We start from the raw sequence: 13,261 nt of genomic DNA, 5'->3' as shown, positions 1-13,261 counted from the left end.
TGGGGAGATTGTCCTGGATTATCCACATGTGCCCAGTGCAGACACAGGGTCCTCAGAAGTGGGACAGGGAGGCAGGAGAGAGAGAGTCAGGGGGCCCCAGGAGAAAGACCACACTGACGCTGCTGGCTTTGAAGGCGGTCCAGTGGGCCCAGGAGTGTGCGTGACCTCTGGAAACAAAAATCCTCCCTAGAGCGTCCAGAAGGGAATGCTGTCCTGCCCACACCTTGATTTTCACCCAGTGAGACTCATTTCAGAATCCGACGTCAGGATCGTAAGGCAGTAAATCTGTGAAGTCACTGGATTTGCGGGAAGTTGTTGCAGCAGCGGCGGGAGAGCCGCACGGAGGCGCGCGCTTGTTAACTCTACCGGGTGACGCCGGACTCTCTGGAAGTAATTGTCCCCGCTCTCGCTCCCACGCTCCCGCCATGGCCGAGTGAGGCACAGAGCCTGACGTGGGGCTCGAACTCACATACTGAGAGATCGTGACCTGAGCCAAAGTCGGACGCTCAATCAACTGAGCCACCCAGGCGCCCAAAACACTCTTAATAATGCCAGGAAAACAGGCATGAAGTGGGGCACGCGGTCACACTGGACACATGGCTGCCCCACTTCCTGGCCATTTGAATGTCCTCAATGGTTAAGTGCCTGTGTGGGTCCTGCCATTGCCCCCGGACTGCCACCTTCTTTACTGATTTGTGGGTAATCCTTGCGTGGTCTTGATGGAGGACCTTTAGGATAATGTGTTGAATTTATCTTCTGGCTTGTAACTTTTTTCTCACTCTCCCAAGGGCATCATCTGAATGACAGTTTTTAATTTAAATGTACGTGACCACCTGCCAGCTTTTCCTCTCATGGCTAATGACTTTGGTGTCCTGTGTAAGAAACCCTGGAGGAGCCTGGGTGGCTCACTCAGTTGAGCATATGACTTTGGGTCAGGTCACGATCTCACGGTTCGTGGGTTTGGGCCGGTAAATACAGCTCCAACGGCTGAAGACTCACTTTTCGCATAACTGCAAAATCATCATCAACCCCAACAAAATTAACGCGAATTTCTTAATAAAATCTAATGCCAATTTGTGTTCACTTTCCCACATGATCTCAAAAACGTCTTTTACAGTTGCTTCCAAACAGGACCCCCACACCGCAGGAGGTGGACTTTTGTCTTCCGGACCTTTTCACTTAAAAAGGCCTCCCGATCCCTCTTTCCCCCATGACACCCACTTGTTGAAGTGTCAGGATCATCTGTTCCGTGTATTTATTTTTTTTTATTTTTAAAAAAATTTTTTTTTCAACGTTTATTTATTTTTGGGATAGAGAGAGACAGAGCATGAACGGGGAAGGGGCAGAGAGAGAGGGAGACACAGAATCGGAAACAGGCTCCAGGCTCCGAGCCATCAGCCAGAGCCTGACGCGGGGCTCGAACTCACGGACTGCGAGATCGTGACCTGGTTGAAGTCGGACGCTTAACCGACTGCGCCACCCAGGCGCCCCTGTTCCGTGTATTTATTATTTAGGCCTCCTTTGCCGTCACCCGGTGAGGCTCCGTCATTTCCTCCTTAGCGGTCCTGCACCCTTTTGTTGTGTTTGTCCTTACGCAGTTCGTATTTTTTGGTGGAATTGTAAATGGCAGCTTTTCCAAATCTTTGATAAATGGGAATATATTTGGTTTTTATTATTGCATTTATATCTAACGACATTACGACATCGTCTCAATAACTTTCATGAGGGAGGTCTGTATACTCATTTGGATTTCCTATGTACACGGCTACGTTATCTGAAAACATTGCCATTTCTGAATGCCTTTTTGGTCCTTTTACCCCTAAAGGTTCTAGCTGGGAGGCAGGAGTGCCAGTGGAAGGAAGTAGCTCAGGGAAGCCCTTGTTTTGTTTTCCGTCTTTTTCTTTTTTTAATTTTTTATTCACCTTTTGGGGGGGGGAGGGGCAGAGAGAATCCGAAGCAGGCTCTAGGCTCCAGCTCTCAGCATGGAGCCTGACGCTGGGCTCGAACCCACGAACTGTGAGATCACGACCCGAGCCAAAGTCGGACACTTAACCAACTGAGCCACCCAGGCGCCCCTGTTTTCCGTCTTAAAAGAGCATTTTTAACGTCTAGGATGATGCGTGATGCCTCCTGTCCATTGTCGGCAGCGTGTAGCCTTTGTTACATGAAGGGAGACTGTTCCTAATGTAAGATTGCCAAGTTTTTTTTTAAAGCATAAGTGGCATGTTGAAGTTTATCAATACTTTTTCCCCACACTTGTCGAGTTGATCATATAATTCTCTTCCTTCGGTCTGTTACCGGGGTGAATTAAGCTGACTTCCGATGCTAAGTAAACGCGCCGTGGTCCTAAAGTTTTATGCCGTGTTGACACTGCGGATCCAGGCCAACGATGCCTCTCTCTGCATTTTCGTGTCTGCGCTCTGAGCGACAGGAGCTCCCCGTCTCCGGTCTCCGCTGTCGGTGTCGGGCTCTGGTGACGAAGGCTGCGTGAGCCCCACGAGAGAAGTCCGGACCTGCCTGTCCCTCCGGGAGGGGGTGCGTGTGAACCCAGTGGTCTGCGCCTGGCGTGTTTCCCACAACTGGATGGGGAAGCCTCTGAGCCTGGAGTGTTCTTCCTGGGAATGCATTTGACTATTGATTGAGTTTCTTTTATGTTTATGGGACTTTGGAAGGTTTTTTTGGTCAAACAATTCTGATTAGTAATATTTCTCTAATAATTTGTCCGTTGTCTGCATTTTCAAATTTACTGGCATAAAGTTGTTCATGACTTCTTTAGTTTTTAATGTTTTCCTGACATATTTATCAATTTTAGTCTTTTAAAAATACAAACTCTTGGTTTCCAGGAACATCTCGATCACATACGTTCGTTTCTGTTGCATGAATTGTTAATATTTTCAATCTGCTTTCTTCCACTTTCTTTGGGTTCATCTCGCAGTTCTTTCTGTAGCCACTCGAACTGGATGTTTCGTGCATTAACTTTTAGCCTTTTCCTAATGCCGTATATGTGTGAAGTTCAGGAGTTTGCTCTGCGTGGGGTCAGCTGCGCTATGGTTGATTGGAGCTACTGTCCTTGTAACTCAGCTCAAAGTATTTTACTGTTTCCAGCATGATTTTTTTCCCTTGACCCATGGGTTATTTAGAAGCATGTTTCTTATTTTCTAGAAATACTTCTCTATTTGTTATTGATTTGGGCTGGTGACTTTTGGTCAGAGAACAAGCTTTTTGTGATTGTTTTTATTGAGGAATAATTGGCATACGATATTAATATTGTGTTTGTTTCAGGTCCACCCCGTAGTGATTTGATATTGTACATTGCAGAGTCACCACCGTGACAAGTGTAGTCACCGTCTGCCACCACACAAAGCTGTCACAGTATAACTGACTATGTTCCTTATGCTGTACAAAGCCTTGTACATTTTAGTCTCTTAAAATCTATTGAGACCTGCTTCGGGCCCAGGAGACGGCTTTTGTAAATATTCAGTGTGTGCCTTCAGGGAGCACTTACAATTCTGTCGCTGGTATGCTCTCTGTATGTCTGTCACGTTCAGTTTGTTAATGATGTCGAGTGTCATTAATGACTTCTGCTATCTGCTTTTGTTATCAGTTCCTGAGAGCGGTGTGTGAAATTTTCCCACGAGAGTTTGCATTTTGACTTCTTCCTTGTTCTGTCGATCTGTGCCGTTTCCTCTGTGACTCCATTAGTGAACACACGTGGATGTAAAATTGTCGCTTCGGGATGCCGGGGTGGCTCAGTCAGTTGAACGTCTGACTTTGGCTCAGGTCAAGGCCCCACAGTTCATGGGTTTGAGCCCTGCATCGAGCTCTGTGCTGACAACTCGGAGCCTGGAACCTGCTTTGGATTCTGTGTCTCCCTCTCTCTCTCTCTCTGCCCCTCTGCCACTTGCCCTCTGTCTCTCTCTCTCTCTCAAAAATAAATAAACATTAAAAAAATTTCAGTGCTTCTGTAAGCTTGTGTTTTAGATGTCTCTCCAATAGTGGACAGTTAGATTTTTTGGTTATTGCTATGGGTCTTTTAATCCAATTTAAAAGGAGACCTTTTTTTTTTGTTTTTTTTGTTTTTTTGTTTTTTTTGTTACACCTTGGCCCTTTCACCTGTTTATAATCTTGCCTTCACTTAGATTTTGACCTGATGATTTCTTACTTTCTAGTCAATTCTTCAAGGTTCTTAAGGCAATTAACATACAATTTTATGCGGCATTTGTGGTTATTTTTAGTGTGATGGCTGGCACGCTGGACAGCCACATGCCTAAAATGGAAATGGAAGTTCCAACTGCTTCTTACGCACGTTTTAGCAAATCCGTTTCCGATTCTACTTCATCCCCATAGACACGGAGTTCTGGGGCCTTCCACGGGCAGTGGGGCGCACGTGGGTTTTTATGGCTCAAGTTTTCCCCTGGAGGTCGGTCCGTACCTCTGCCTGCAGGGCTGCTACCGCCTCACACTCCCGGCTTCTGTTTTGTTCAAACTGTTTATTCTGCCATTTGCCGTGTCCTTGTAGATGCGTGTGTTGAAAAAACTGAATCCTTCTGCTGTGGTTTTAGTGAGAATTTAAGAGGCATCAGAGGCTCCCTGTCTGGAACTGCCCTGTTTCACTGGACATTCAAAGTGCATGTGGTTCAGCGGCACCTGGTGGCTCAGTCTGTTGAGCGTGTGACTCTTGATTTCATCTCAGGTCATGATCTCGTGGTTCGTGAGATCGAGCCCCATGTCGGGATCTGCGCTGACAGCATGGAGCCTGCTTGGGATTCATTCTCTCCCTCTCCCTCTCCCTCTCTCTCCCTCTCTCTCTCTCTCTCTCTCTCTCTCTCTCTCTCAAAGTAAATAAATAAACATTAAAAAAACAAGAAGTGTCGGGGCACCTGGGTGGCTCAGTCAGTTAAGCGTCCGACTTCGGCCCAGGTCATGATCTCGCGGTCTGTGAGTTCGAGCCCCGCATCGGGCTCTGTGCTGACGGCTCGGGGCCTGGAGCTGCTTCGGACTCTGTGTCTCCCTCTCTCTGCCCCTCCCCCACTCGTGCTCTGTCTCTCTCTATCAAAAATAAATAAAATGTAAAAAAAAATTTAAAAAAGAAGTGTATGTGGTTTAATGTCATCTTCAGTGGAACTGTATGTGTGATGATCCACCTCGTACCAGGCTGCCATCCGTCCGGGGGACAATTGAGCTGCGCTGTGATGAGCACATGGAGTTCATGAGCACGAGCAGAACAGACTCGGCCACTTTGTAAATATGTTCTAAAAGCTCTGCCATTCACAGATGGGGGGGGTTAATAGGTTTTCTCAAGTGGGAGGAATATTGTTGGCATTTGACAAGATGCCTTGAAATTTTGCCTCTCAGAACTGTAATGCGTGATTGTTTCTTTGCAGCATTTTTAAAAAGGAATCGCTGGCCTTGACTTATTATTGATTCATCCAGGAAACATTATTAGGCTTTGAAAATATTTTTCAGTCAATTATTCCGAAGCAATTGTAAAGTGAAACATGAAAGACAAATTCATCTACAATTGTAGCATCTCCTACATAATATCAACATTCCGCACGGAGTTCTGGGCAGGCAGGCTCCTAAGGTCCCTCAAAGAACTAAAGCGTGAGGGATGTTCTGAAATTCCTTAAGGGTTGCTTCTGACCTGCCCCGTAACACGCGACGTGCTATATAGCACGCACATCCCGAAGGTTCATTTGGATGAGGTTTGATCATCACGTGTGCAACCACCGCTAGAAATGATGCAGAACACCCCCCACCCCACTGTGCCCCTCGCGCCCCTCCCACTCCTTGCCTTTGACCCCAGATCCACGGCCGCCGGCAGGTAGTTTTGCCTGAATGGGGGTTTCCCGGTTCTCTTCCGTGTGTGGCTTCCTTCACCTCCGGCGAGGCTCCTGAGACACGCTCGTGCGCATCCGTTCGGTTCCTTCTTGTTCCCGAGCAGCAGCACGTGCTCACGATGACGGGCGCTTGGGTTGTTTCCCGGCTGGGGGCCCTCTGGGTAAACACTCGTGTGCCAGGTTGTTTGAGGGATGTGTTCTGGTTTCTCCCGGGCACGTCCTGGAGGAGGATTTCCGGGTCACGTGCTGGGCCAGTGTTCATATTTTCGATTTGGGGCGTTCTCACAGGTGTGCAGCAGTGTCTCGTGATGGTCTTACTTCACGTTTCCCCGGGGACTGATGCTGCGGCGCAAAGTGTCACAAGCTCGTTGGCCATTTGTGTATCTCCTCTTGCCACGTCTGTTCTAAAATTCCTGCCCCTTTTCAGTCGGAGTTTGGACTTTATGTTGTTGATGTTTAGGGGCTCTTTATATATTCTGGATATACGACTGTTGTCAGATTTCTCTGTTGCGGATGTTTTCTCCTAGTCTGGGCTTGTCCATTTTCTTTTCTTCTTTTTTACAAAAGTTTATTTATTTATTTTGAGAGAGAGAGGGAGGGAGGGAGCGTGCGCCTGGGAGGGACAGAGAGAGAGGGAAGGAGGGAGAATCCTTAGCAGGCTCTGCGCTGTCACCACAGAGCCCATTGTGGGGCTTGAGCCCACAAACCATGAGATCATAACCTGAGCCAAAGCCAAGAGGTGGGTGCTAAACTGACTGAGCCACCCAGGTGCCCCTCATCCATTTTCTTAATGTCTTTTTACAAGAGAAATTGTTAATTCGTATGAAATCCGATATTTATGTTTTTTAACTATGATCCTATTCATCTATACCTGTTACAATTTTTTTTGTAGCTAATTTCTGCTTTCCAAGATGGAAGAAGACGCTAACCAGTTCCCTACGAAGGAGCTTTTGGACAATGTCCCAATTGTGGAAGATGGTAATAAAAGTCTTTTCACAGATAACGGGTGTTTTGGCAACAATGAAGATAAATGATGTGCTTTATAGTTTCCCTGAATTCCTTTTCTTTAGAAAGACTGTATCTTTTAGCCTTATTTTTTTTCCTCAAAGTTTATATCATTCTGTCTTTAGTTGGAAAAAAAAAGATAAATTATGGCCGAGATTCTTGAAAGCGACAGATTATAGTTTTCTCGTTTCCAGCGTCTCTATTGAGAAATAGGATGCCATTTTTATCCCTTTGATTGTGACCTATTTTGGTTTTCTTTCCCTAGAAGTTTATAGATTTAAAAATAATCCGATAATCCAAGATAGGCCTTGATTTGGGCTAGTGCTGGACACCAGGCGAGACAATCAAACCTGGACTAGTTTCCTCAGTTCTCCATCTAACTGCAGCGCGGCTCGTTTCTCAGTTTCTGAGCTGTGGTGAGGTGAGGTGAAGCGTGAGGTGACGTGTGGTTAGGTAGGTGGGGTGAGGAACTGTGAGGTGAGGTGAGGTGTGGTGAGGTAAGGTGTGGTGAAGTGAAGTGAGGTAAGTTGTGGTTAGGTGTTGTGGTTAGACGAGGTGAGGTGTGGTGAGGTGAGCTGAGGAGTTGTAAGGTGAGGTGATGTGTGGTGAGCTGAGGTGAGGTGAGGTGAGGTATGGTATTTGTGACGTTTGGTGAGGTGAAGTGAGGTGAGGTACGGTAAGGTGAGGTGTGGTGAGGGGAGGCACAATGAGGTGAGGTGAGGTGTGGTGAGGTGAGGTGAGGTGAGGTGAGGTGAGGTGAGGAGTTGTGAGATGAGTTATGGTGTAGTGACGTGAGGTGATGTGTGGTGAGCTGGGGTGAGAGGTGAGGTGAGGTGTGGTGAGGTGAAGTGGGATATGGTGAGGTGAGTGAGGTGAGGTGTGTTGAGATGAGACGTGTGGTATGCTATGATGTCGTTTGTGGTGTTGTGAGGGTTAGGTGTGGTGAGGTGAGATGAAAGGGGAGAGGTGAGTTTGGTGAGGGGAGGTGTGGTGAGGTAAGGTGTGGTGAGGTGAAGTGAGGTAAGTTGTGGTTAGGTGTTGTGGTTAGATGAGGTGAGGTGTGGTGAGGTGAGCTGAGGAGTTGTAAGGTGAGGTGATGTGTGGTGAGCTGAGGTGAGGTGAGGTGAGGTGAGGTGAGGTTGGTGAGATGAGAAGAGGTGAGGTGTGGCGAGATAAGCTGAAGTGAGGCGCGGTGCTTTGAGGTGAAGTGTGGTGAGCTGAGCTGTGGTGAAGTGTTGTAAGGAGAAGTGAGGTGTGGTGAGGTGTGGTACAGTGAGGTGAGTTGTGGCGAGATGAGGTGAGATACGGTGAGGTGAAGTCAGCTGAGGTGCAGTGAGCGTAGTGAGGTGAGGTGAGGCGAGGCGTGGTGAGGGGAGGTTGGTGAGGTGAGAAGAGGTAAGGTGTGGCAAGGCAAGCTGAGGTGAGGAGTTGTGAGGTGAGGTATGGGGGGAGGTAGTAAATTCGTCCCCACCTTGCCGTCTTCCCAAACGTATAGGCTTTTTGTCTACTCTCTTCCTCCTGTACTCCTTGTGATTTTCACTGACGCCTTGTTGAATTCCTTTGTAGTCATTTTCACTGAGATTTAATGAAGGGGAGAGAGAAATTGCATAAGTTCGATTGGCCATGTTTGGCTCGAAGTCTACAGTGATTCTCTAAGATAATAATTCTCAAACTTTTTTGTCAGAGAACCCCTTTACATTCTTAAAAATCGTTGCAACCAGAAAGTGTTTTTTCTGTCGGTTACTATTTTTTGTTTAACTTTTTAATGTTTCTTTATTTTTGAGAGAGAGACAGAGCGTGAGCAGGGGAGGGGCAGAGAGAGAGGGAGACAGAATCTGAAGCAGGCTGCAGGCTCTGAACTGTCAGCACAGAGCCTGATGTGGGGCTCGAACCCATGAACCGTGAGATCACGACTTGAGCCGAAGTCGGACGCTTAACCGACTGGGCCACCCAGGGGCCCCTCTGCCCTGTTTATTTTGATGCTCAATTTGTTCTAAATTTGGCCAGTAGGACCCTTCCCACTTCTGTGTTCTCTTGAAATTCTTTAAGCAGGACTGAGCCACCCAGACACCCCTATGTCAGTTACATTTTTTAATATCGAGTGTATTAAAAATTAAAGCTGAAGAACTTTTTATATGTATTCAGTGAAAACAGCAAAACTGAACCTGTTGTACGCAACGAAGAGAGTCTGGCTCGTCAGAAGACAGCTGGATTCCCGTTCGGGCGTGTTAGTCTGTTGTGACACAGACGTCACGTGGACTTTGGGAGACTCCATTCCACACTCGTGAAATGAGAGTGAAAGGACAAACGATGTTTCAGTACTACTAGGAAAATAGTTTTGACTGAAGACGCTCCGAGAGAGTTCTAGGCACTCCCACCAGGGTTCCCCGCGCCGCGCTTTGACAACCATTGCTCTAAGGCCATCAGCATCGTCGCCTGCAGATGCGAGCTTGTCTAGGTTCGTCCCAGTGCTTCAGACTTGAACGTCTGCGTCTACTTTGTGTTTTTTCTCTTGCCTGGATTTCTAGAAAGAGATGAACTAGAGGCTCCAGAGTTCCAGGTTGAATCTCTTCCTCCGGCAGCTGAGAAGGGTGCCGACTCGGGAGGCCGCCGGTAACTACTCCCGGGCGGGCCCCCTTGCTCCCCGCACCCCAGCCTGGGCACCCCCGGCCGAAAGGTGGAGCCGGGCGGGGGCGAGCAGCGCGCGAGGGCCCCCGCTGTCCTTCCGCATTAAGCCCGGGGAACGCCGATGCTGACCCAAGTGGGAAGAAAACAGCCGCCCCAGCCAGGTTCCAGGCCTGCGGCCTGCGGAGGGCCTTGGGCCGCCTGGAGACGCCGCAGGAGGAGAAAGAGCTGCTCGTTCAGAAAACCAGGTGGGCTCGGCGACGGCGGCGGGTGGGCGGGGCGAGCAGGGGGCGGGGCGGCCGTCGTGGGCGGGGCGACCCGTGCTCCGGAGGCTTCGGCTCTGCCGGGCCTCCGACCCTTGCGACCTCGGGGCCGGCCTCGATGGACGGATCTCCCCCTGCCCTCCTGGCCGTCACGTGAGGCGTGCAGACGGTGTCCCCGTTGGTCGTGCGGGGCCCGGGCCTCGCTGGTGGCCTGCGTGGGGCTGGGCCCCGGGTCGGCCCGTCCTGCCCCGGGGTCCGCTCCGGCTTGACCCGCGCTAACACTGGTAGCGCATGTTCCCCAAACGTCCGCGAAGAGAAGGTCATACGGGAAAGTGGAAAACACACGGTCCCCGCTGTGACCCACGTGCCCCTGCCCACCTTCGCCTGTGGGTGCGTGTGCCTGTGATTTCTGTCTGCTGAGTTGTGTGACCGCCGCCTGCAGGCATCACTCCTGCCTACTTGTCCCCGGAGCAAGTAAAAACCTCCTTCCACCGGACCTCCGCACGGTTCCTCCCCTGAGGAAGTGGGCATCTCCCGGCCGCGCAACCACGGCGGTTCCCTGCGTGTCCTCCAGGCTGGCTTAGAGCCCGCGCTCTGGGTTTGGTTCTGCTGTTCTCATCACAGGAGCTAGAGTTTTGAATCGGATTCGATTCAGGCCCACACGTTGGTCGCTTGTCCTGTCGGGTCTGGGAGTTCTAGAACGCTGACGAGGTGCTGCAGCTGTGTGCCAGGTGTGCGGCCCTTACACGCCTGGCCACGTTCACGTGTGCCGGTTCCCGTGAACTCTCATTTGGGCTGAGGTCACACAGGTGGCCCCTCTGAAGGGCTTTCAGGAAACAAGACCCTGATCAGGCAGCTTGATTGTGTGAGAGAAATCCCTGGAAAGATGATGTCACCTCAGCTCCTAACCTGGGCAAGGGGGACAGATGACCGGGGCCCCTGGCCTGGGCGAGGGGGGACAGATGATTGGGGCCCCTGGCCTGGGTGAGGGGGGACTGATGACCGGGGCCCCTGGCCTGGGTGAGGGGGGACAGATGACCAGGGCCCCTGGCCTGGGCGAGGGGGGACAGATGAGCAGGGCCTCTGGCCTTGGTGAGGGGACAGATGACCGGGGCCCCTGGCCTGGGTGAGGGGGGACAGATGACCGGGGCCCCTGGCCTGGACGAGGGGGGACATATAGCCGCGGCCCCTGGCCTGGGCCACCGGGGACATATAACCGCGGCTCCTGGCCTAGGTGAGGGGGGACTGATGACCGGGGCCCCTGGCCTGGGTGAGGGGGGACAGATGATTGGGGCCCCTGGCCTGGGTGAGGGGGGACTGATGACTGGGGCCCCTGGCCTAGGTGAGGGGGGACTGATGACCGGGGCCCCTGGCCTGGGTGAGGGGGGACAGATGATTGGGGCCCCTGGCCTGGACTAGGGGGAACGGATGACCGGAGCCCCTGGCCTGGGCGAGGGGGGTCAGATGAGTGGGGCCTCTGGCCTGGGTGAGGGGAAAGTTGACGGGGGCCTCTGGCCTAGACGAGGGTACAGATGACCAAGGGCCCTGGCCTGGGCGAGGGGGGACAGATGTCCGGGGTCCCTGGCCTGGGCGAGGGGGGACAGATGATTGGGGCCCCTGGCCTGGGTGAGGGGGGACTGATGACCGGGGCCCCTGGCCTGGGTGAGGGGGGACAGATGATTGGGGCCCCTGGCCTGGACGAGGGGGGACAGATGACCAGGGCCCCTGGCCTGGGCGAGGGGGGACAGATGAGCAGGGCCTCTGGCCTTGGTGAGAGGACAGAGGACCGGGGCCCCTGGCCTGGGTGAGGGGGGACAGATGACCGGGGCCCCTGGCCTGGACGAGGGGGGACATATAGCCGCGGCCCCTGGCCTGGGCCACCGGGGACATATAACCGCGGCTCCTGGCCTGGGTGAGGGGGGACTGATGACCGGGGCCCCTGGCCTGGGTGAGGGGGGACAGATGATTGGGGCCCCTGGCCTGGGTGAGGGGGGACTGATGACCGGGGCCCCTGGCCTGGGTGAGGGGGGACTGATGACCGGGGCCCCTGGCCTGGGTGAGGGGGGACAGATGATTGGGGCCCCTGGCCTGGACTAGGGGGAACGGATGACCGGGGCCCCTGGCCTGGGTGAGGGGGGACAGATGACCGGGGCCCCTGGCCTGGACGAGGGAGGACATATAGCCGCGGCCCCTGGCCTAGGTGAGGGGAGCTGAAGGAAGATGGGCTTCCGTCCGAGGCTCCTGAGGGAGAGCGTGAGGAGAGGCTCGATCCCAGAGAACTGCTTATCCGGATTCTGACTTCCCTGCAGAGGAGAGCTGCGTGCTTGCCGCCAGAGGATAGAGCTCATCGCCAAGCAGCAGGCGAGCGTGGCGGCCGAGGTGGCTGCAGGGAGAGAGGCCAACAACACGTAGGTCGTGCGCCCCGGGCGCCGAGCGGGGCGGGTGGCGGGGGCCCCCAGTGCCGCAGCAGAAGGCGTCCGGTCACCCGACTGGTCATCTGTACTAACACCTGCTGCCTTCAGGTGCACGAGGAAGCAGACTGGCCACCCTCCAGGGTGGGGAACAGACGCACCCCGATACGGAAAGAGACAGGTGGTCACAAGGACAAGAGAGCTGGTGGCCATGAGGTCAGGAGAGGTGGTCACTTTGAGGCAGGTGGCCAGGGAGGCTTCCTGAGGAGTTGCCTCCAGGCCGGAACCTGAGTGAGAAAAACAACTTGCCTGCAGTGACTAGGAAGGAACATTCTGGGGTGAGGATGTGCAAAGCCCTAGAAGTGCCCAAAAAGAGAGGCCACTCTGTGGGGACAGGGCAGGGACACCAATGAGCTTAGGGGAAGAAACATCAGGACTGGCTTTGTCTCGATCGACCAGCCAGGTAGTGCCACTACCCAGATGAGGGAACAGGACAGGCAGGGGGTCAGAGGCCTGCGCGGCTACCTCACGTGGACACATCTGCTTGGAGCTCCCCGCGCCCGGGGCCGGTGTCCACAGGTGAGCCAGGTGGCGTCCATGCACTTCAGGCCCTATCGGTCTCACAGCAGCCCTTTGAGGGACTCAGGGACACTAAGTGAGCTGCCCGGGGTCACCCTGCTGAGCGGGGACACGGTGGGACGTTGGTCCTGGCGCTCTGAGCCAGAATCTGAATGTAGCTGCCCCACTTGCTGCCAGGAAGGGACGAGCGCCAGGCCCCACTGGCCCCAGGAGGGTAGAGGGCCTCCTGGCGGCTGGAGGCTGGAGTCCTGGGGGTCACAGGACAGACAGGACAAGGTGCCAGACAGTTCACCCAGCAGCAGCGTTGTGAGGCCTGCAGCCCAGCCCCCTGCAGGCGGAGACAGGCTCTTTTGTAGGACTTTAAAATCCACCTGGTTCTATGGGACACAGCAGGCTGGATGTTGAGAAATGAGGGCCACACCAGCTGCCGGAAACCCACTCCCCAGCCGTACACGTGTGGGGTCCTGATCGGTGGTATGCACACACCAGTCCTGAGGTCTTTGTCACCCAAGGCTATTTCCACACAGCCCCACTGGCC

At 52.9% G+C, this 13,261-nt stretch overlaps 1 protein-coding gene across 2 annotated transcripts in view; it reads left to right on the top strand.

The window, feature by feature from the left end:
• CFAP74 (cilia and flagella associated protein 74) overlaps positions 1 to 13,261 on the top strand; it is a 66,519-nt gene that overhangs the window by 2,843 nt on the left and 50,415 nt on the right. For both annotated transcript variants that reach the window (XR_015254368.1, XM_086715411.1), the window contains exons 2-5: positions 6,733 to 6,818; positions 9,374 to 9,458; positions 9,581 to 9,718; positions 12,043 to 12,141. Coding sequence is in view for 1 of the 2 variants with exons in the window: in XM_086715411.1 (XP_086571537.1) it covers positions 6,752 to 6,818; positions 9,374 to 9,458; positions 9,581 to 9,718; positions 12,043 to 12,141 (389 nt within the window). In the remaining variant the exon portion in view is untranslated. The remainder of the gene's footprint in view (positions 1 to 6,732; positions 6,819 to 9,373; positions 9,459 to 9,580; positions 9,719 to 12,042; positions 12,142 to 13,261) is intronic.

The sequence above is a fragment of the Puma concolor genome, chromosome C1 (assembly GCF_028749965.1).
Source record: "Puma concolor isolate L17-30 chromosome C1, mPumCon1.1.hap2, whole genome shotgun sequence".
Classification (NCBI taxonomy): Eukaryota; Metazoa; Chordata; class Mammalia; order Carnivora; family Felidae; genus Puma; species Puma concolor.
The sequence above is the reverse complement of the archived record's forward strand: the minus strand, read 5'-3'. Positions and strand labels throughout refer to the sequence as shown.